Source organism: Cydia fagiglandana, chromosome 26 (genome assembly GCF_963556715.1).
Source record: "Cydia fagiglandana chromosome 26, ilCydFagi1.1, whole genome shotgun sequence".
NCBI lineage: Eukaryota > Metazoa > Arthropoda > Insecta > Lepidoptera > Tortricidae > Cydia > Cydia fagiglandana.
This window is the reverse complement of record NC_085957.1, coordinates 7,643,433-7,667,469: the sequence shown is the minus strand read 5'-3', so window position 1 is coordinate 7,667,469 and position 24,037 is coordinate 7,643,433. Positions and strand designations below refer to the sequence as shown.

Sequence of the window (24,037 nt, the reverse complement as noted above, 5' to 3'; positions counted from 1 at the left end):
CGTCTGTATTGCCGTCGGAAACATGTTACGGAACCTTTGGAAATCTCAGATATCGTTTTAAAGTGCCAACGATCAATTTAAAAAAATGTCCCGAAATGGAAGCGACATCCTTCAATACTGACGTCAGAAACATTTTTCGGGACCTATGGTCGACATCGATTACGAATATGAACGTAATTGGCCAATTTCGAAAAATGTCCCTAAAAAGGACATCAGTCAATACTGACATCAGGAACATGTTTTCGAACCTCTGGGAACTAGTGATGGGTAGGACATCAATTTAAAATGAGTTTGTATGAGTACCTCATTTTCAAAAATGAGGTGTTACAATGTCTTACTTCAAATGAGGTGAGGTACTGGCATATTTTCAGTATCGGCTACTATATTCTCTGAATTTCTCTGAACTCCATCGGCAAACAAAAACTAGATACAATGGATTTATTTTTATAGTCAAACGCAACTTGTCAGTCAGTAAGAACCAGGAAAGTTATACTCATCCTATTCTTTTGGGTGTATATGATGAATTTCTCTATGTTTGGTATGAGACAGTCCTGGGCCAAACCATATAATATAATTATACTCCTAACATCCTTTACACATAAAAATGTTTAATTTGAATGCAATTCTCGAGGTGAAGAAAAGAACTTGAACAACAGAAGACAGATAAAGTTAAGAAATAAGAATCTAACCAAGGACCTAGCCCCCACATCCTACATAGAAACTTTGATGCTTTTATGAAACTGGTTCTAATTTAGCTGTAAATTATTTTTATTGTTTGTTCAATTTTAATCCTTGCTACTTGATATTATTTACAGTTTAATAATAATATATTTCAATTAGAATAGTAACCTTAAAACTGTAAGACTGTTTTTTAACAAACTAAGGAGAACAAATTCCATATTTTCTTCTAATTAGATATCACTATATATAAAAATAACTAACTTACCACTTCAGATGATTTAACAGCAAAGTGATGTAAATAAAAGCACACTAACATTCGCGCCGCCGGTAACGCAGGCGGCAATATTTTTCACTACATTTTTGCATGCAAAAGACACCAAGGTAGAGCCACGGGTATATTTAAACGTGTAAACAATGTCCCTGTTTAGATATTTCGGTATATATATTAGTATTACCACTATAAGACAAAACTAAATTATCTGAACATCACGATGAACTCGTTGCAAACTTTTGTTATTTGTTCCGTCACTGTCAGCTCAGTCAGCTGTCAGAGGGCCTACCGCGAACCACGTTCGACGTATTGCCTCTCTGTCGCACTTGTAAATTCGTACGTAAGTGTGACAGGGAGGCAACACGTCGAACGTGGTTCCCGGTAGGCCCTCAGCTCACAGCCGCCTATGATTTACGTTTCGTTTCGCACTATTTCCTGTGAATTCAGTTTTACTTTTATCATGATGAGATTGTTGAGTGAAGAAATAGAATAATTAGGTCTATAAATAAACATGCCAATTAATAATCACTATATTTTTGAATTACAGGCAGGCACTAACGCAAAAACGACAATCGAAATTGCTTTATCTGCCTCTATTATATTAATATATTAGCTCGATAGTGTGCGGAAGCGATATAGAGGCATATATGCCTCTCTATCGCTCTTGCATATTCGAGCTGTAGAATAGAGGTTAACGAAAAAACGCGATAAACAGGGTTTTTATTTCGAAGTTGTTTACGAAGAACGGTAACAAAATGTAAAAGTAACAATAACAAGTTCAAATCATTACGTAAAGTACATGTTTATTACACTTAAGTAAATTATACTTACTATTTAATGACTACACTAATGTAAATGATTACATTTTGTATACACCAGCACCACATTATGGACCGTATTATATTTCAATAATTTAAATAATATTTTGGTCGGTATTAATTCTTTACTGTTTTTAAGCATGCTTCGTAAATGCTCACATGCTCAGTCAGAGGACCTACCGCGAACCACGTTCGACGTGTTGCCGCCCTGTCACACTTACCTACGAATTTACAAGTGCGACAGAGAAGCAACACGCCGAACTACGTTCTAATGACTTACATTTCTCGCGCCATTCGGCCATTTTGACAAGTAAGTCAGGATCAAAAAGGCGTAAGATCTATGAAAGCTTGCAGCGCTTACGCTTGTTATCTTTCGAGTTTAATTTTTAACGTATTTTCGTGGTGACGCGAGGCGATATTGAAGTACGGCGCGTGTCTGTCTCACTCCCTCTTTGGGTATTTCTAATTCATTGTTTCATTTTGAAAGAATTTTTGAGGTACACCTCAAACACGTTCATGTCTCATGTCACAAAGAGGCAGTGAGTGGTACAAACTCAACGCATTTCTCGGTGGACCTTTTGTCGTTGCAATAAGGTTTGTAGTTCGGCAGTTGACAGTGTGGGCCATTACTCGTTTCTTCATTTGAGACATTTTGAGTTTTGAATGTCAGCGAGCATGCGAGGACCTAGCGCCTCGTGCCACTCTTTTGCAAGTTGTGAAGAGTGTATGAGTATTTGAGGTTCGCGAGTGAATTTGAAAGGATAAGAGTTTTTTGAAATTTGAAGTGTGTGAATGATTTGTGTGGCAAGAGGTGTTTGTGATGCGCGCGAGTAAATGAGTAAAATGAATAGAGGAGTGAAGTAAGACATTTTTGCGGTATGAAGTACTGCGACAAATTAACAAAATGAGTGGTACAAATGAGGTGCCTCACGAGTGAGCGACTCAACACTACTGGGAACCTCAGATATCGACTTTAAGTCCAGTAAGTAAGTCCCTAAAAAGGACACCTTTGAAAACTAATCTTAGGGAAAGGAAAGGGACCCTAGGTTAATCTAGATTGAAAATTGATTTAATCCGAATTGAGGATTGATGCGTTAATTCCAATTGATACAATCGGATTGACGCGTCAATCAGAATTAAATCAATTCGAATTGATAAATTCGGATTGACGCGTCAATTCGATTGATCAATCCGAATTGATTTAGTTCAGATTGATGCCAACACTGCATGATAGACAGGTACCCGTCGCCACCTTCGAGCTCCATCATCAGATCCTGAGTACTATCTTGTGTCAAAGATCTTGTTGAGATGAATAAAACGTGTCTAAACACTAAGTGGTTCAGTTACATGATAGACTGGGACCCGTGGCCACCTTTCAGCTCCATAATCAAACCTTGTGTATCTTCAGTATCAAAGATCTCCTTGAGACTAATCAAACGAGCCCAAGCACGAAGTGGTTTAGTTGCATGGTTGATTGGTACCGGTGACCACCTTCCGGCTCCATCATCAGACCCTGAGTACTATCTTGTGTCAAAGATCTTGTTGAGACGAATAAAACGAGCCTGAACACGAAATGGTTTTGTTGCACGGTTGATTGGTACCGGTGACCACCTTCCGGCTCCATCATCAAACCCTGAGTACTATCATGTGTCAAAGATCTTGTTGAGACGAATAAAACGAGCCTAAACACGAAGTGGTTTAGTTGCACGGTTGATTGGTACCGGTGACCACCTTCCGGCTCCATCATCAGACCCTGAGTACTATCTTGTGTCAAAGATCTTGTTGAGACAAATCAAACGAGCCCAAACACGAAGTGGTTTAGTTGCATGGTTGATTGGTACCGGTGACCACCTTCCGGCTCCATCATCAGACCCTGAGTACTATCTTGTGTCAAAGATCTTGTTGAGACGAATCAAACGAGCCCAAACACGAAATGGTTTTGTTGCACGGTTGATTGGTACCGGTGACCACCTTCCGGCTCCATCATCAAACCCTGAGTACTATCATGTGTCAAAGATCTTGTTGAGACGAATAAAACGAGCCTAAACACGAAGTGGTTTAGTTGCACGGTTGATTGGTACCGGTGACCACCTTCCGGCTCCATCATCAGACCCTGAGTACTATCTTGTGTCAAAGATCTTGTTGAGACAAATCAAACGAGCCCAAACACGAAGTGGTTTAGTTGCATGGTTGATTGGTACCGGTGACCACCTTCCGGCTCCATCATCAGACCCTGAGTACTATCATGTGTCAAAGATCTTGTTGAGGCGAATCAAACGAGCCCAAACACGAAATGGTTTAGTTGCATGGTTGATTAGTACCGGTGACCACATTCCGGCTCCATCATCAGACCCTGAGTACTATCTTGTGTCAAAGATCTTGTTGAGACGAATAAAACGAGCCTAAACACGAAGTGGTTTAGTTGCATGGTTGATTGGTAATTGGTACTGGTGACCACCTTCCGGCTCCATCATCAGACCCTGAGTACTATCTTAAGTCAAAGATCTTGTTGAGCCGAATCAAACGAGCCCAAACACGAAGTGGTTTAGTTGCATGGTTGATTGGTACCGGCGACCACCTTCCGGCTCCATCATCAGACCCTGAGTACTATTTTGTGTCAAAGATCTTGTTAAGACGAATAAAACGAGCCTAAACACGAAGTGGTTTAGTTGCATGGTTGATTGGTACCGGTGACCACCTTCCTGCTCCATCATCAGACCCTGAGTACTATCTTGTGTCAGAGATCTTGTTGAGACGAATCAAACGAGCCCAAACACGAAGTGGTTTGGTTGCATGGTTGATTGGTACCGGTGACCACCTTCCGGCTCCATCATCAGACCCTGAGTACTATCTTGTGTCAAAGATCTTGTTGAGACGAATAAAATGAGCCTAAATACGAAGTGGTTTAGTTGCATGGTTGACTGGTACTGGTGACCACCTTCCGGCTCCATCGTCAGACCCTGAGTACTATCTTAAGTCAAAGATCTTGTTGAGCCGAATCAAACGTGCCCAAACACGAAGTGGTTTAGTTGCATGGTTGATTGGTACCGGTGACCACCTTCCGGCTCCATCATCAGACCCTGAGTACTATCTTGAGTCAAATAAATACATATAGAATGTCAGGTCGTTTCAAATATTTTTAATCCTGTCCGCTAGTTTATTAAACTGTACCATTATAAATTATAATACTATAAAAACAGTGCTAGGATCAAAGTCTCTCGTTGCGGTTTACACGCACACAGTTTAGCGTTTTACACGGCGCCCGCCGCACACAATGATAAAAAACCTCGTCGTCGCCGTTGAAAATGTGCGGAGCCGACCGACACACGTCCTGCCTGTACAAGCTCTGCCGCGGCACTGAGCTGGCGAGCGCGCGTCATTGGTAATATAGAGTAGTTTTCAAAAAATTGCCAAAAAATTATAGTAGAATTTCATAAACACTAATGTATACCAACAGTATAAGCAAACGTTGCAGATTGCTTGAGTATGAAAATGACTTCGATATTAAGTAGATTTTCGTAGAAATTGACACTTGTTTCGGAGAGAAAATTGAGTTCGTTTTACTTTGATTTTCTCTTTCTCAAAGGTATGTAGGAAAAATATCGTTTGATATGCCTAAAGTACAGGGTATTAGTAATACAAAATAGCCAGGTTTAGCAGAGTAAACTTCTCAACATTTCCAAATAAGAGCTTGCCGTTCAGTGCTTCACGGGGTTTTTCGGAAACGACCATCAGAAAAAAATTCATTACTAATTTAATAAGTCCTTTTTCTAATATTTACAACGATATTTAAAAAGATAAGAAGACGCTTTTACTGGAACAAGTACTCATTGTTTCTAATAATGAGCACAAAGTCCTGAATTTCGTCGACTAGTATCATCAATTTTGCATTATTTCGACTTTTCTTGTAAGAGCGCTCTTAATAATGATTGCAATTGGACACGGCGCGTATAGTACGTCGGTTCCTCACTCTGCGGCCCTGACCACCGGCAGCTTGGGCCCTGCCCCGCTGCCGGCGGCACCCTAGGTTAGGTTTTTTATAATGTGTTTATATGTATTTTTTATTGTTTTGTAAGTGTTTTTATATTTTACTTTTATATTCATATTATAAATGACCTAGCCTAAGAAGAAAGATAAATAAAGATAATATTGCACTGTTACTGAATTTTTGTGGTTCACAATCAGAGATTTCCAAACTTTTTAGCGCTTTCCCCTCGTCCCGTACTGTATAGATTACGTCACACACGGGCGATTTTTAGATAGGTGTTGATCCACTAGATGGCGTTTTATAATATTGTCTAATTTCTTTTTTAATTTAGCATCACACGCGTTGTTATCACGAAAGGCGGGATTTTAAGCTAGAATCTCCTAAAAAGGAACTTGAAGATATACCTATTAAGAAAATAAGATCATTTTCAGACATCATATCTAAACCTACGTCATCAAATGATTAATGTGTTTAGTAATTAGCGCGTCGAATACATAATTGATCATCACAACATGTCATGACATATGAAATGACACGAAAAAAGCAATGCATTTTAATTAGTAATTACTTATCTACATAACACTATGCATATCTATATTAGGGTCCTCTATTTTTATTCAATAACGTATGTGACAATTGTGACCTATGTCAATTTGTGATATATTACTCTGGTGACCGAAGAGCTGGCGGCTACCTCGCACAACGTATCAGCATTGCGATACAGCGGGGAAAAATGCCGCCAGCATCCTTGGTACAATGCCTCAGGGGCCTATTTTAGATTGAAGCTAGTTATTAATTTCGTTTAGTAGTACCACTGTATATATATTGTGTGTAAATAAATGATTTAGCTCTGATGTCAGAATTGGGATTGGGAAATTGAACTGAATTAAACTATCAGTTAAACGGGAATAACGGGGTAGGTCTTAGACATAGTCTAATAAAACATGGTCTTCTCTTCCCAGAGTGACACAAGCCTACGTCACAATAACATGGCCGCTATATATAGCGCTATCGCATATTATCATATAGCGCTGTTGCATGATGACGTAGGCTTGTGTCAGTCAGGTGACTTAGAAAAGACGGGAAGAGAGTACCAGGCGGAGTATATTATTATACCATGGTCTTAGATTAAGGGTAAATACATAATACATAACCGTCGAAATGTATACTTACGTTTTCCGCTATTACGGCGCCCACAGTTTACTGGTTCGCCGGACGATATCAGCCTGTCAGTTGTTCGGAACTGTCACCGTTTGCTTTTAACTGACAGGCTGATATCGTCCGGCTAACTGGTAATCTGTGGGCCCCTTTACATGTATGTAAGTTGAGACTAAGGGCACATACACAGTGTAAACAAGTCATTGTGGTATATTTCGTAATGTTTGATTGCATGCAGGATTATAACGATCAATGTTTACTTATCGACGACTTATAAATATGTATGTTAATAGTATTGACACTTGCGCCATGACACAAAGTTCAATTCACAAACTTAATAAATAATTTACAAACCATAGTCTGGCAAATAAATCTGTCTGTTGAAAAAGGGCGCGAAATTAAAATTTGTATGGAAAATAAAGATTTACACCTTTTTTTTCTTTGCCGCTTTTTTCTACAGAAAACTTGGTTGCCATTGCCAAACTTTTGAAGAAAACAGGTATTAAAAAAAAACACATATTTTTCATTTTTGTTCCTGTAAAGTTATAGTATTGTTTTACTATTATAAAAATTGGCTTTACAAACACTTAAAAAACTTTGTATCCAAGCAAAAACCAAAAAAAAAGAAAATCCAACCTCAAAACGTCAAGTTGACAGCCGGCCATCTTCCCAAAATGGCGACGCACTCTTTCCGGGTCAAGGACGCACGTTGCACGCTCGAACGTGGAATCTTGCTTTTTTAAATGCCGAATGCTTTCTACAATCAACCAACCAGTTTTTTTTCACACCATGTTACGTGATCGCTTTTGAAATAAGAATTGTAACTGTCGTAAAGTCGTATTTAGGTGAACTTTAAATGTTTATTTGCAAAGAAAGAATTTTTTTTTTACTTTAGAGATTATAAATACCTAACTTTTGTAGTATTTAAACGTGTAGGTACTTTTAATTTGAACTCTATGAGTACTATTTTAAAGTTTGTTTTGTTTTGAATGTATGTTGTGCGTGTATGAAATAAGAGGAAACCATTGTTTAAAATGGCGGAAATAATTTATAGAAAAAAAAAACTTAATGCTGCGAATCCCGTTTCGAGTTGCAAAAACTTAGTTCTTGCTGATTAACTATAATAGTAATGATAAAATAAGCGTCCGTGTATCATTTTTTGCGTTTACGTTTAAGTACCGTAATACATAGGCTGCTACTTATGTATCCGGAATGGGCCACTTACTGGAACTATATTAAAAATATATATATAACATATAAACACGGAACTCTTTGGAAGCAAAATACAGTTTGTTTCACATGTCTATCAATTGGTTTTACATTGTAGCATTATTTTTAAAAATTCTTTGTTGCACCTTCAACGGATTTACTTGTGAAAATTTTCGTGCAGATGTTTTTTTTTACGATGTTCGGAATGGATAAACTCAAAAATAGTGCATGGATCGACTTTTTTCGACTTTTGGGGAGTAAGTTCCATCGAAGGTCAATGTTTTAGTGAATAAATTGTGGTCGTAGTATATTACGGTATTTACAGTAGGACGAATTAAAAAAAAAAACACTCAAAATCGGCTGTCATCCCACCAAATAAAGATGCTGTGAACGAGCTCATAATGCAAGATAGTTATAGTACATATCGCAAGATAGAGGCATCTCATGGCAATAATATGACGAGCATTTGTAAGATATAACATGAACATTAGGTTAAAAAAAAAAGAAAAACTCGCGAAAGAGCCGTTCTTGCCTACAAAATGCACGTCTTGTATACCAAGATCAGAATGGAAAAAGTGCTATGAAAAGTCGTTTCAACATTTGCAAAAGTGCATCATTCATCTTGGTGGACAAATACAAAGGCAATAAAACCATTTATAACTATAGATATTTCTTATTTTTTGTGTTTCCGGATACATAAGTAGCAGCCCTCGTAAGTTGTACCGTAAGTTTCTATAAAAAATATCTATAGAAAAAAAATCTATTGTTGTAGCAAATATACTCTACAAGTTACATTAGTTGTAACTGATGCATATTGTTCCCTGTAACACTATACCTAATAGTAAATAAATATGCCCCCGTATAGATAAATTGCCACGATGAAACTATATCTTAAAAACTTATTAAAAAATCAGTTTTGTGCTGAAGTAGACTACTACGAAAAAACACTGCTTTTCGACAGTAGTTTATAACAATATTGTTAAACTTTTAGTGTAAGTAAAGCAACAGAAACACAAGAGCCGTTACGCACTAAAACATTTATAAACAATAAACACAAAACATTATTAATAACTGTACCAAATTTTACGTTTCTACGTCAAACGGTTTCTGAGAAAAACGCATTTAACCGATTTGCAAGATCTATAAGTGACCGTCAACAAAGTTGTGTACGGAGCACTAGAAATATAACAGAATTTTAAATTTACACACGATATACGATATAAAACACTCTTTGAAACCAACGTAGTTAAAATCGATGAAGGTCACTGTTTGTCAAACTATAACGACATGACGCGGCGACGTTGAGTAATAAACTAAAGAAAACAAATGAAAGATAATTTATTAATGTAGATTCACGATAACTGCTCGGGTTCTAATAAGGCAGAGGTTCTCAAACGGTTTATTCTTTTAACCTCGTGCCGCCCAATGTACATTAGGATGTACACTCAGTTTCGATGGAATGTCAACCTTAATTAAAAAGAAAGTAGGTAGCATTTCATTTGTCTCGTGAAATTTTCGAACAAATGAAAATGAACCCAATTGAAAATACAACAAGATTCTAATTTCTTTGGCTATATTTTTGTATGGTGGGCGGCACGAGGGTAATCTTATAAACTATCACAAACTGGACCGATTAAAAAGTTACTTGTTTGGAAACCAATATCTTATCTATGCGGAGTATAGTTTTTTATGATTCAGTAGTAAGTACAAAGGCCAACTACTTACTAATTCAATCTGCCCTTTGATTATATTATTTCAAACTTTTATTCAGCTGCAACTGTTCTAGTTGCTGTTGTATTTTATCCAATCGAAAAGTATCATGAAGATCCGGTCTGTCCGATTAAGCTAATATTTACATACATTATAAAACTTTCGTAGTTTAATACAAACTAATAATCAATGAGCTAGCAAGGACAGAATATACACATCCTTTTACAGAAGGTCATTAAATGATCATCTGTAGACTTAATTTGATACTACAGTATACAGTGTGGAAAGATAAGTCGGGCTCTGGAGGGAAACTACCTTAAATCCTTAAGCGGGCTAATTTTACTTAAAGGAGACATTCCTTTATTTTTTAAAAGAAATAAAACTGCATTCAAAGATTTTCTAAGACTCGCTTGCCTTGCCCGGGACTCGAAGCGCCTAATAATTCCAAAAAATAAAAACTCGCAATTTTATTCTACTAGTCTAGTCGATACAGTTAATGATAACATTTCTCCAAGAAACATTAGGTCTTACACTCATCTGTCGTACAAAATATCCATAAAATCTAATATTTAGTACTCAAGATTTTTTTAGACAAGCCAAACTGAAGAAAAAAAGAAAAATACTTTGAATGCAGTTTTGATTCTTTTTAAAAATAAAGGAATGTCTCCTTTAAGTAAAATGAGCCAGCTTAAGGATTTAAGGTAGTTTCCCTCCAGGGCCCGACTTATCTTTCCACCCTGTATATGAGAACACTTAAAGTTTAGATACTACGAAGGAACTTTTCGCAGCCAAAGATTTCTTTATTCCTAAAGGCTGGCTCTAAAATACGTAGAAAAAAGTTTTTTTACTCTGCATATTATTGATAATGTTAACAACATTTTTTGCCATTAGTGCCATTTAGTAAAGACGTGTAAGAAAAATATTCCTAAAAAAATTTTTGTCAACGTTTGGGCCACTCTGTAATAAGCTGTAGCTAGCACAAAGTTTAAGAACCTTATGCAGTTGCATAGTATAAATATAAACCAACGAGGAAGCAAAACATATAGATATAGCAAAGGTTATCAGTGGCCGATAACAGCATTCACTCATTCATAGGACACAGGATTGAGGTTAATAAATACTTAAGGCCCACTTGCACCATCCCACTAACCCGGGGTTAAGCGGTTAAATCGTTAACCCATTGTCAAATAGTACTGGTAACCAAGGTAACTCCAGGTTTAATCGGTTAACCCCGGGTTAGTGGAATGGTGCAAGTGGGCCTAAGTATATTTAACTAAATTGTTTTTAGATAAATATAATATACTGGGTGTAATCGTTAAGTGTAACCAGGCGATAATTCCGTAAATATAACAGATATTAGAAAACTTCAAATTGATATCGAAAGTGCGTTACCCAATGAGTAAAATTACATTAAAAACTTTTTTAAATAAAAGCAGAAATATCCCAAACATTAACTTAAAACCCTCCCATACATTTAGTACGACGACTCACCCCTCAAAGAACGTCGGTTTCGTAAGAGATAAAACTGCTTGAGATTCATTATTTGCGATAAATAAATAAATAAATATTACAAGACATTTTTACACAAATTGACTGAGCTCCACGGTAAGCTCAAGAAAGCTTGTGTTGTGGGTACTCAGACAACGATATATATAATATATAAATACTTAAATACATAGAAAACAACCATGACTCAGGAACAAATATCTGTACCATCATACAAATAAATGCCCTTACCAGGATTCGAACCCGGGACCATCGGCTTCATAGGCAGGGTCACTACCCACCAGGAAAGACCGGTCGTCAAACCTAATAATAAACTGTAATAAAATAATATGTTATATATTATTTACAGATATGCTGAAGATCAGAATCATGGGCCCAGTGGCGAGTGTTAGAGAGTCTGCGCTGGTCGACGAGTACGGATCCGAATTGGCAAAACTACCTTTCAGGTAAGTTTTAAGGGGCCCACTGGTTATCAGTCCGCTGGACGATATCGGCCTGTCAGTGAAAAGCTAAATTTGACAGCTCCTAACAACTGACAGGTTGATATTGTCCGGCGAACGGGTAATCTGAAGGTGTGCCTAATTTTAATAATAAAACTTCCGTGGGACACAGACATATTAAATATATTAAGAACGGGTCACTCACGTATTTTAAGTCGAAAAACGCTCGACATGTTTCACTCCGTACCGAGGAGTGTCATCGGGAGCTTGCGTTTACGGTGACGGACCGGCGCAGACTGCGGGCCGCAGCTCTCCCCGCCCGATGACTCGGCGCAGGCGCCGGTGGCGGCAGGGGGAGCGAGAAACTACCCTCGTTTATGGCATTATTGCCCGTCACCGTAAACGCAAGCTCCTGATGACACTCCTCGGTACGGAGTGAAACATGTCGAGCGTTTTTCGACTTAAAATACGTGAGTGACCCGTTCTTAATATATTTAATATGTGTGCCTAATTCTATGTAATTCCATATCAAATGAGAAGACAATAGTTTAAGAGGGCCCACAGATTACCAGGCCGCGTAGCTAAGATGCCGATCGCTTACGCTCCGTAGCGATCGAAACGCAACTGTCACTGTCGCACTAATATAGAAGAGTGATAGAGAGACATAATGCTTTTCGTTGTCGAAGCGATAGCGATTGTAACCTTGGCTAGGCCGACAGTTCGCCGGACGATATCAGCCTGTCAGTTAAACGCAGTAGATGATAGTTCCAAACAATTGACAGGCTGATATCGTCCGGCGAACTGGTAATCTATAGGCCCCTTAAGGGTATTTTGAAGCTTAAATATATCCGAGTTTTCCTTCAATGATACTTATTATATTATGAAGCGCTGGTGGCCTAGCGGTAAGAGCGTGCGACTTGCAATCCGGAGGTCGCGGGTTCAAACCTCGGCTCGTACCAATGAGTTTTTCGGAACTTATGTACGAAATATCATTTGATATTTACCAGTCGCTTTTCGGTGAAGGAAAACATCGTGAGGAAACCTGCATACATCTGCGAAGAAATTCAAAGGTGTATGTGAAGTCCCCAATCCGCATTGGGCTAGCGTGGGGACTATAGCCCAAGCCCTCTCGCGCTCGAGAGGAGGCCTGTGCCCAGCAGTGGGACGTAAGTATATAGGCTGAGATGATGATGATGATGATGATACTTATTGCCCTTATTGGCTGTATTTTAAAATTAAGAAGGGTTTTTAAAGCCTTAGCTATATTCTGCATGGAGAATAAATCTATAGATTGAACAACTTTTGCTATGGGATAAAGGCGAAAATTGATGGCTTCCGCAAATTTTATTTTTCAAATGTCAACTATACAAACAACACTTGCACTGCGTATGCTATCAAAATCGTTGCAGACTTTTCTAGGTCTAACTCTAAGGGTTGCTGTTTTTTTTTAAACCTCTACATCTTTAAATTGAAACTTCAATTTCGCTTTCATTTGATCAGAAAATCTGTAATCAAATGCGTCTCACGTGATTACTGTTTGATATTGAAAGGGCGTCGTAGCTATCAATCATTCAATCATACTTTTACTACACACGATTGTATGGAATTACATTGATAATCTAACAACATAATCTATGTTGATGTACGCAACATAATCATATATGTTGATGTATGTTGATCGCTTTCGGTGCGTAGCTATTTGGGAACGTATTTCTTCATCGTGCACGGCAATAAAAATAAAAAAATATATATATGTACTTGGGTAAACGATTCAAGCCTGATAAAACGGCCGGCACAGTGTGTGTCGGACCAGGCATAAGAGAGCGGTTCTATAACTTCTAATATACGACACAAGCCATAAAGAAAAAAAAATAAAAAGCGGCCAAGTGCGAATCGGACTCGCCCATGAAGGGTTCCGTAGCAATGCATGCAATGAATGCGGATTAATGCGGTTCACAGAATACATCTACTTACCAAGTTTCAACAGTATAGTTCTTATAGTTTCGAAAAAAGTGGCTGTGACATACGGACGGACAGACAGACAGACATGACGAATCTATAAGGGTTCCGTTTTTTGCCATTTGGCTACGGAACCCTAAAAAGTTGTTGTGCATTCTATTTATTTTATTACTTACGGCCACTTGCACCATTCCAATAAACTGAAGTTAACCGGTTAAACCTGGAGTTAACATGGTTACCAGTGCAATTTGACACTGGGTTAACGATTTAACCGCTTAACCCTGGGTTAGAGATGCCGCGTCACGGTATCGGCCTGTCAGTTAGAACAAAATTTTGGCAGTTCCGAACAACGGACAGGCCGATACCGTCCGGCGGACTGTTAATCAGTGGGCCCCTTTAAATATAGTTTTAAAATTAAATTGCTAACTTGTTCGTTTTCCTACAGCTATCAACCTATAACCGGTGACGGACAAGATGTTCCCCAGGACAGTCCTATGACGGAGTTAGAGGAGACCATACCGCTCCCTAACGTGAAGGCTGAAAGGGTCTACGTCAGGATCCTAGGCAGAGATATTAGAGGTAAATCCAAAGCTTCCAGAGAATCCTGTGTCCATAACAGGAGATAAAACAGTGCTACTACTTGTTGTGAAGGCAATGGCAGGATCTTAGGTAAGGTCATATGAGTAGATAAGAGTAAGCAAGGTCAGGGTGTACCACAAGATAGTCCTATGACGGAGTTAGAAGAGACCATACCGCTCCCTAACGTGAAAGCTGAACGGGTCTACGTAAGGATTCTAGGCAGGGATATTAGAGGTAAACCCAAAGCTTCAGACTGACCAGAGAATCCAGTCTCCATAACAGGAGATAAACCAGTGCTACTACCTGACGTGGAGGCAGAGGAATGTCAGGTTGGGTAAGGCCATACGAGTAGATAGAGTAGAAGGGCAGGGACCAGGGAGTGTATGTGAAGACCCCAACCCGCATTGGCCCAGCTTGGAGACTATAGCCAAATACCCTCTCGTGCTTGAGAGGCAGCCTGTGCCCAGCAGTGGGGCGTATAGTTCGTTTTTTTAGCATTAGAAATAAGGTAAACAATCTTAATGTGTCTTTTAATTGAAAATCACATTTTAAAAATAAGTTACGGCAAATATGTAACAATTATGAATCTAATACGATCTTTTATATTCTTCTGCTTTAGTTATTGATTTTTAAAAAGCGGATTTCAATTAAAAGACATGTCAAGATCGCTTACCTTCTTACAAGTTCTTTCTAATGCTAAAAAACGAACTATAGGTATATAGGCTAAACTTATTATTAAATTATTATTTATTATTATCTTTTCCAGGGGAGCCATTCGTCCGACTGTCAGGCCCGCTGCACGAGCCTGAGGTGCGCATGGGCCGCTCTGCCACCTTGGAGCCTGAAGACCTGGAGCGAGCCGAGGAAGCTAACATTGCATTCGCTAGACTGCAACGACTGGGCTATAATGATAGCAACGTGCTGCCTTACAACAGAGCTACGTCGCAGGTAATCTAACAAAATTAATAATTAAAATACACACACACACACACACACATACACACACGCGCAAGGGGGGTGTTTACTGTATGAAATGTATTAAATAAAGATAAAGATAATTTATTATTCAACTATGCATATAACAATGCGCTTGTGAACGTCGAATAAGGCTACACCGGCTCTAACCCTACACCTCTGCCTCGAGAAGATTTAAATCCCACCTCGATTGATGGTTGTTGACTGGTGAGGGATGTTCCTTTTCAATTGACATATCTTTTAATTCCAGGTCGTGAACCAGCATGGAACCATTCTGACCGCCGTGCAGATAGGTCTGAGTACAAGACTGTATGGCTCTCCAGGGGACAACCTACAGGTATTGTATCTTTGGTTAAGCCTGATGACCTACCGCTAACATCGAATACTGGCACTGAATTGGAAGTAAGGCATCAGTACTGTTAACCGTCCATTTTCAGAATGGAACCTTATTGAGTTCGCCAGAAATTTTTGAAAAGATTTACGACCTTTTGGTAGCGCGCAACTTACTCATGTGTACATACAGTAATGTAGTTTTCTTCCTTCACCTATTACAAGAACGAAAACAATGCTAAAATTGGGAATTTTTCATCTCTCATCTCATCTCATCAGTACTTAATCTAAAATTAATTTGTGACTTAAATGTGTAGTTTTTGTTATCTCTTACAAAAAGATACCATTGTCAGTATTAGAGTGGTTATATAAGGTTTATACGGCTTGTGTTGATAATTTATTGAATGTTTTCAGCTACATTTCGAGGTGACAAACTACAGGGATCAATCTGTGAGATTCTCCTTCGAAGCAAGAGGCGAGCTTCGGTTTTTGACAGGAATCAGCCCTAGCTCGTAAGTCTTTACTTACTTACAAGAGTCAACAATTAATTACATCACACGAATTTCTAAGCTTTTTGACCCCTCCCCCCTCATTGTGACACATGGTCACATTTGGCAAACCCCTCCTGGTGTAACGTCACACTTAACGTCGGTTTTTTCAACGAAGTCGTAAAATCTAATTAAATATTCTTGTCAATTCAATCAATTGATGTGACAACTTCACAAAACTGTATGCCGTACATACGGCCTTCGACAACAGTTCCACTTCACCAAATCTCGCCTTTGGAGAGAAAATGCACGAGTTATTTGAAATACGAAAATCACTTTAGGTGTTCCAATAATATTTACAGACTTACTTCGATTTCTCAAGGATCCTATCATCAGATCCTGGCCTGATGAGAATGGAAACAACTGTGGAGTATTCCCTTGCAAACTAGAAAGAGTAGAAAGAAAAGAAGAGTGCTTTAGCTTTTAAAACGGGGCTTCTGAGCTATTTGCCAAAACAGTGGCCAAAACCTAAGATGTTGTATTTTTTTTCAGCCAAACTGTACTAAGCGGCCAGACAGTGAACGTCGTCGTGTCAGTCGGAATCACCAGCACGGCTCAGCCGGGCGCCAGGGATCTCATCACATTCACGGCTATCGGTAAGCACGAGGTCCATAACCATAGTCCATCGACGCAGCTTCAGAGCTACCCGCCTTGCCAACTCTTTAGAAACCTGTACATAATTTTTTTAAGATTCACATAACAAGCGGTAGAACATACCATAAGGATGAGATGATAACATGAGGCCTATCCTTAGGTTTAAAGCTTGAGAACCCTTTAAGGCGCGACTCAGTTTTAACTTTGCTCATTAAGTCGAAGAAAGACGATTTATGACGATGATCAACGAACTGGCAGTCTAGCCAAGGTGACCATCCCTTGCGCTTCGCTATCGAATCGCATTGTGTGTCTCTATCACTCTTCCATATTAGTGTAACATTGACAGTTGCGTTTCGTTCGCTACAGAGCGTTAGCGATTAGCATGTTGTTTACTGAGCCTGATCATCTTTAAATATGACGATGGCAGTCATCTCATGGAGAAAAATCCCGTTCCGTCAAAGTTTTTATCCAAGCAAAATTTAACGAGCTATGATGACGTTACCAGACTTGGGGCACCCCCAAGAGCGACCGCACGCGCGCGGGTGAAACTGTAGGCAAAATCCGCGCGGGTGAAACTGTAGGTAAAATCCGCCGCGACCCACGTACAGTGTGTGTGCTATGCATCACCCAACACAAGCATAACATATTTTAAATAAGTGCATGTACATGTTATTTAAGTCATTTTACGTCTATACTCGAACCTAGTTGTTTTCCTTTAACGCCCAACCTCACATGGCGATTCTGCCAGGATACGCAGGACTACATGCGTCAGTCAGCGGCGCTCATACAATTTTTCGTTAACCCACTCGCCTGCTTCGTGCACACGCGGACGGACATCCTAAGTTTCCCTCAAGTTTTAATCCTCCCTCCTCCTCCATGCATCGGTTTCCTCATCACTGAGGGTCGTGTCGCATCAAGTTTTAATTCATTTTGTCCTTCTTTCAGGCATTGACCAAGTCTCCATCTCCGCGTACGTGTACGTGGTCAACACAGTAGATACAGTCGATGTCTGGCCTCCGGAACTCAGGCATACCTTCCAGGGCATGTGCATCGGGAAGCAGGGAGACGACTGCGCCCAGCACATCTGGTCTACCACCATTACAGCCAGGGATGCTAGTTCAGGTATGACCAATATCCTCATCTTACTACCTTTTTGATTCCAAAAGAAGCCATTTTCGCCAAGCTTATTCCCAAAAATCTGTTTCCTGTTTTAAGATTTCCAAAGCAAAACATTTTGTTTTGTTCTGATTTTCCAAAGCAAAGGGAAACTATAAGGATTTGGGAATTGTGATCTTACGATGTTATCCTTCACCGACGTCGAGCTACCTACTGGTAAAAATTAAAAGAAATTCCGTGGTACAAGGCGACGTTCTATATTTAATTCCTAATAAGTCGCCTTTATAGATATAGACAGCTGTTTGGTAGAGAATCACTGTTTTTTCAAGCTAGATAATTTATGTCATTGTCAGTGTACTGCATAATGACAGCGCCATCAACCTTCGCATTTTACTATAGCATTCCTTTATTTATGACAAGGGTCCCCAAACTACCACCGTGGATACGGCCAGGTCTTCAGCCCCCCGTTTTTTGCGGGTCACTTTGTATGGCCTTCTTCTGTGGCCTATTTAGTGATATTCGATTGTTTTTACTATCTTTCAGGCCTTCTCCGCCTCACCTCGACGCCCATCGGCCTGGTGTATGACAGCAACTTTATATCCGGTACCAGGGAAGAGATCAGAGCCATCTATCGGGCTACATGCTGCGCTCCAAGACTATCTGTCACGGCTGTGGATGCCAACGGGAATGTTAACAGCTACATCATTGATATAAGCGGTAAGTGAAGCCAGGCGTGGCTCACTCCGCGATTTCGTCGCGTCGCTACAAGTACATGCGGCTCACACCAATTTTGGTGTCTAGCAGTAGTAGTTGCCGATTCAGGTCACGAGATGGCAGACCCTGAAACTCGCACGGTCTCTATTAATCAAAATGTTTATATTCCAGGCTATCTTAACTCTGCATCAATAGCGGCCATCACGCTGGGCATTTTCCTGGCCATCGCCATCATCCTCCTCATCATATTCCTCATCTACTGGTGCGTGAGAAGACGGAAGGAGTCAAGGGAACTGCCTTATTCTACGTCTACCAGAAATTAAATACTTTAAATTCACTTTGGCAGTTCTAAGTTATGGCAAAAGGAGATAACCCTATTTGACTTGACAGTTTTAGGTGAAGATATCTGTAGATTACTAGACTCCGACCACACTAAGTTTGCATCGTCTTGTCATTATTCACTTAAATTTGGCGAGCGACTTAGCGTGTCGGACTTTGAATAACTATAAATTGAAAAGATAAATCCAAGAGATATTATCCCCAAACATAGCTATACTCTGTACCTTTAGGTATTTAAATAAAAGTAAACAAATAATTTGTACATTTTCGGGTAGTAATAACATTTATTGGTTAACCAAACAAATACAAAACCGCCTGGATCAGTCACTGAACGACATAGAAGTAGCATCCTATAGAAGTGGTGTGCGCGTGCCTCCGTGAGGGACAAAACATACGCAATGCGACAATATTAAAAACACGTTTTAACATTCCTGACAATATACCAAAAACAATCTACGTAATTCGGTCGGGTTATTTGTTGCCCACCATAGCCCATACTAACAAAAAGGTGGGGAACAAACATAAAGTGAGACTGTGACAAGGACAAGCAATAGTACCGCTTTCTCTGCTACTCCTACTGAAAGTTCTATAAGTGTATCTCGTTCGGACATTTGGCCCCTCCCCCATGTCTTCTCTATATTATTGTACCTCTATGCTGAACGACCACTTTAACCTACATTATTTGATGTAATATTTTCATCTACCCTCAACTGGCTTAACGAGCCATTTGAGGATAGATTTTGTTTACTTTTATTTAAATACCTAAAGACATAGACAATATGAACCAGCTTTTATCGTCAAGGTTTTAAATATTAAAGAGATAAAAAGATAACATATTTTGTAAGTCCAAGTCTTAAACTGTTAGACAAACGAAGTTAAAATGACATTAAGTCAAGTAAAATATGTTTTGAGGTATTTTTGTATAGAAACCAATGTGATGAGTGTGATGACCTAGGCCTGTTCACTTCCTAAGAAAGTTATGTCCCCAAATAATTGCGCATGTGTGCGCCTGAAGCTTCTATGTGTGCGTTGGCCTCCGAGAAAAAGTTGCGAGTAATAAAAATAAAAACATTTTTCTACAGCAACATTGCTCCCAACTCTGATTTAAATTATCACGAATTTTATACATAATTAATCATAAAACGGGACTCAAAATGCTTAAAACTTAATTACACGTGATTAAGTTTTATAATGAATATTTGCTTTGTTTGAGCGTTATATATATTATTATAAGATTTATGAGTAATTTGCCATTTATAGTGGAAATAGTTTAATTTGAAACCTCAAACAGCTCGGCCTAGATCTATGACAAAGATATTTTATCTGTGCTTTTCGCTCTTGCAAAAATGGCCGCTCAAGCTAGTTCGCTTTCCTTTACAATAAAACTGAAAATTAGTTATTGTGTCGATTCACGGTATAAATGTGTGTGAAAAGTAATAATACAATGCGTCTTTTCATAAAATCAAAGTTTTATTGCATAATCATCCACCATAATAAAAAAATATATTTGTCAATGACTTTGTCCAACTGCTGTGGTTAAAGTTCATAACGAACATTTTATTTATTAAATCTTTAAATAATAAATACAACGTAGCGGTACAACCACTTAAGACTGTAAGTCTGTACCTACATAGATTACAGCAATGCACATAGAAAATGTGTTAAATGCGGAGCAATGGCTGTTGAAGCAGCCAGAGTGAAATTTATACAGCTTTAGTGGGTTCAGAAGGAACCGAGTCATAACGCATCTGGAAAGCGTATTAATTAACCGTGAAGAAATGTATGAATACAAGTTAGAAATCTGTGTAAAATGCCGTGTGTAAAGTGTAGTGTATCTGTTTGTAAAGTGTAATAGGTAGGTATGCCTAATGTTATTTGTATAATACTGAAAACTTTGTGAATGCGCTTTATTAATGTCTATTTTTATTAAGTTGTCAGGGTTTAATTTTCAGTGTATATTTCTATATGTAAAACAATACAATGTTATAAACATAAATATGCCTTTTATTTAAATCAATAGATAATACCACAAACAAGGGGTAATATTTGCATCTTTCATATATTTCGTGATATGAAGATAACAAATATGTTTATCAACATAATTACTATATACCTATAATACCAATACCCGCCAGGCTAAACCGGTTGTTAACTTTAGTTCCATTGGTACACATCGAGGGCGCCAGTAGTATAAACGTATAAACGGTTGGGGACATTTTTTTGTATGGAGTTACCGTTCTTCTCCTAGTGAGTATTATATTCTTTGGTGATGACAAAGTAGTTTAAGGCACAAAACTGTTTAAATATATTGTTTGTAAGTTAAGTATACGTAAATTAAGTTACATAAGTTAAGAGTCAGACAGGTATTTTAAAAATGTATCACCATTGACGTATATAAAGGGGCCCACTGATTAACAGTCCGCCGGACGGTATCGGCCTGTCAGTTGTTCGGAATTATCAAAACTTTGTTGTAACTGACAGGCCGATACCGTCCGGCGGACTGTTAATCAGTGGGCCCCTTTAGGCTTTACGGGCAATAAGAATGGAGCATGAATGGCGCCTACAGCGGTCTGACACCGCTACAACGCGATTGGTTGATGAGTTCGCATCACGCGTGCGATTGGTCGCAACTTGTTGCGTTAGACTGCACTATTGGCTCGAATTCGCGAGTGACACCGCTGAACTAGTTACCATTTTTACTGCCCGTAAGGCCCGTCCTGAGATATACGTCATTGTGTATCACGTCATAGTGCTTAACCCACGGTATTCTGCGCGTGTATAGGCATCCTTTCCAGTCAAAGTGTTAATCCGCAAATCAATTTGATTGGCCGCAGATTATAGCAATTCAGTAGGTACAATCATACAGCAGAATTTAAACAAGTCAAGGTGTTCAAAATGATCTACACATGCTCTTGTTCTCTTAATCTTGTGTTCTGTTCATTTAGAACACTTCGCCCTGTTCTATTTCCAACAAATTTTCGCTGTCCTCAGGTAAGTCTTGGTAGCTCGTTTGTAAGAGTGATGGGCTGGTATCCCAGAGTTGCCAGTTCGAGTCTCGCCCGAGACGGTGAGTTTTTCAATAAGTATTTCTAAATTCTTAAAGCTGACTTTATATTTATAAGTATTTAACACTAGAGATACATAGATAAACATTCCCAGTAATTATAAGTTTCAAAATTGTCTAATCTAAGCATTTGTCCATAATACGGGTAGTACAACTTGTTGTATTTATAATTATATTTTAATATAAGTGTTACTAATTTTCCGAGCCATATTATTTGTAAAATTGTAATTGCAAATAAATAATTAATATTTCTTTGTGTTTTATTATACCTCTGTGACAGAGTACAGTGCATTTTTTTAGGATTAGAAAAAAGGTAAACAATCATGAGATGACGGGCGAGAGAGAGGTATGGAAGAAAAAGACATCCTGCGCCAACCGCAAATGAATGAGATTAAGGCAAGCAAATGAAAAAATTCTATGGCCACTGAATATCTGACTGTAATGGTGTATTTCGTAAAAAAAATAATAATAATAAAATAAATATATATAGTTTGAAATGAAAAATGTAAATTGTGGAAAAGAAAAGGCTATATAATAATATAATATAATATAATATAATGGTGTATTTCAGAATTTCTGGCTCTTAATTTATAAAATAAACCACTAAACCAGCACATGTGAGGCGCTCCTATATCTTAAAATCATACATCTCAAATTTATGTCTGTCTGTCTGCAATAAAAAACTGAATTTTTCTACCTATGCCATAAATTACAGAACATATAGCACCTGTGTATCATAAATAGTATAAAAGCTGATTAAATAAAATAATGGGCAGTAAAAGTGTTCATATTCAATTACACAAACGGGTCTACCGCAATATAATTTCATTGTTTTTACCTTGAATTCCGACGTTTCAGCGGAGTTGCACCAGCTGTGGTCACGGAAAGACTGACGTCCCAACAAATGTCAACGGACACACACAGCTGGTGCAACTCAGCTGAAACGTTTTTTTTTGTTTTTTTATTTGCATTATGGTACGGAACCCTTCGTGTGCGAGTCCGACTCGCACTTGCCCGGTTTTTTGGATGATAGAAGTGCCTGGTGCCCGTTGGCTCTATGAGTGGATGACGTTCGAAATATCGCGAGGTACTTTTGGATTAGACTAGCCCAGGACTGGGATAAGTGGCGTACACGAAGAGAGGCCTATGTTCAACAGTGGGCGACTGAATGCTAAAATGATAATGATCATGAATGTATCAAGTGAAAATAAACTCACCACTTGTGTCAACAGACTTATTGTATTATTAGCAATTAGCATGGTAATAAAGGAGTATGGTATGAGCCAAGATAGCAGATAGGTACAGTTCCCAAAACAAAAACCCACTTTTAATGTTTTTGAGTATAAATAAGGGCTGCCATCCACTTAAGTTACCAATGCTGAGCAAAGGTTAAAAATATGTGATATTTTAGTAAAATTAAGATTTTTCCCTGGGTGTCTTAGAAAAATTCTCACATTTCTAAAATCAATAAGGACTCATCTGGGGAAACTTGCAGATAAAGATATGAAATATACAGGGTGTCCCGGAATTCGACGTCAAGCCGTAAACGGATGATAGACCAAGTCATAACAGTTATCATAAAAATACAAAAAAAAAAACCAAATCATGTTCTTTAAAAATTATGGTCACTTTAAAAATTCACTAAAAAATCCACTGTAGAACTGCATATAAGCCGCTCCAGATGCAACCCTGATACTGACCACAATCCTCAGACATGAGGGACCGACCAAAGAGAGAGAGATAAAAATAAATAAAGTATTATGTGTAAAGTATTGTGTAATATTATGTGAATAGTGTGTGCGATAATTATTTTTAAAGAATCAACCATGTTTACTCACTATCGTAACATCATCAATCAACCGCTGTATTTTACGTAATTTAGAGTGAAGAAAAATATCAAACTCCGGTATGAAACCACTCTCAAATGGGGCATTCTTGTAGGATTTGTAGAGAAATGACATTGCTTTGTTCAGTTGTTTTGTTACAAAATTTACGTAGTTTGTTTATGTTTATGTAATTTAAATACACTGTTGCCGTT

General features: G+C 38.5%; 3 protein-coding genes across 3 annotated transcripts in view; 1 reads left to right on the top strand and 2 right to left on the bottom strand.

The window, feature by feature from the left end:
• Positions 1 to 19,886, top strand: part of LOC134677468 (uncharacterized) — a 68,932-nt gene extending 49,046 nt beyond the window's left edge. Inside the window, exons 12-20 of the mRNA XM_063535950.1 lie at positions 11,691 to 11,787; positions 14,186 to 14,319; positions 15,086 to 15,267; positions 15,545 to 15,631; positions 16,039 to 16,136; positions 16,665 to 16,768; positions 17,712 to 17,888; positions 18,426 to 18,599; positions 18,768 to 19,886. Coding sequence (XP_063392020.1) covers positions 11,691 to 11,787; positions 14,186 to 14,319; positions 15,086 to 15,267; positions 15,545 to 15,631; positions 16,039 to 16,136; positions 16,665 to 16,768; positions 17,712 to 17,888; positions 18,426 to 18,599; positions 18,768 to 18,919 — 1,205 coding nt within the window. The 3' untranslated portion in view covers positions 18,920 to 19,886. The remainder of the gene's footprint in view (positions 1 to 11,690; positions 11,788 to 14,185; positions 14,320 to 15,085; positions 15,268 to 15,544; positions 15,632 to 16,038; positions 16,137 to 16,664; positions 16,769 to 17,711; positions 17,889 to 18,425; positions 18,600 to 18,767) is intronic.
• The window catches only part of LOC134677476 (uncharacterized), a 343,898-nt gene that overhangs the window by 114,606 nt on the left and 205,255 nt on the right, over positions 1 to 24,037 (bottom strand). The window lies entirely within an intron of this gene.
• Positions 1 to 24,037, bottom strand: part of LOC134677482 (uncharacterized) — a 109,814-nt gene that overhangs the window by 22,289 nt on the left and 63,488 nt on the right. The gene's annotated exons all lie outside the window — the stretch shown is intronic.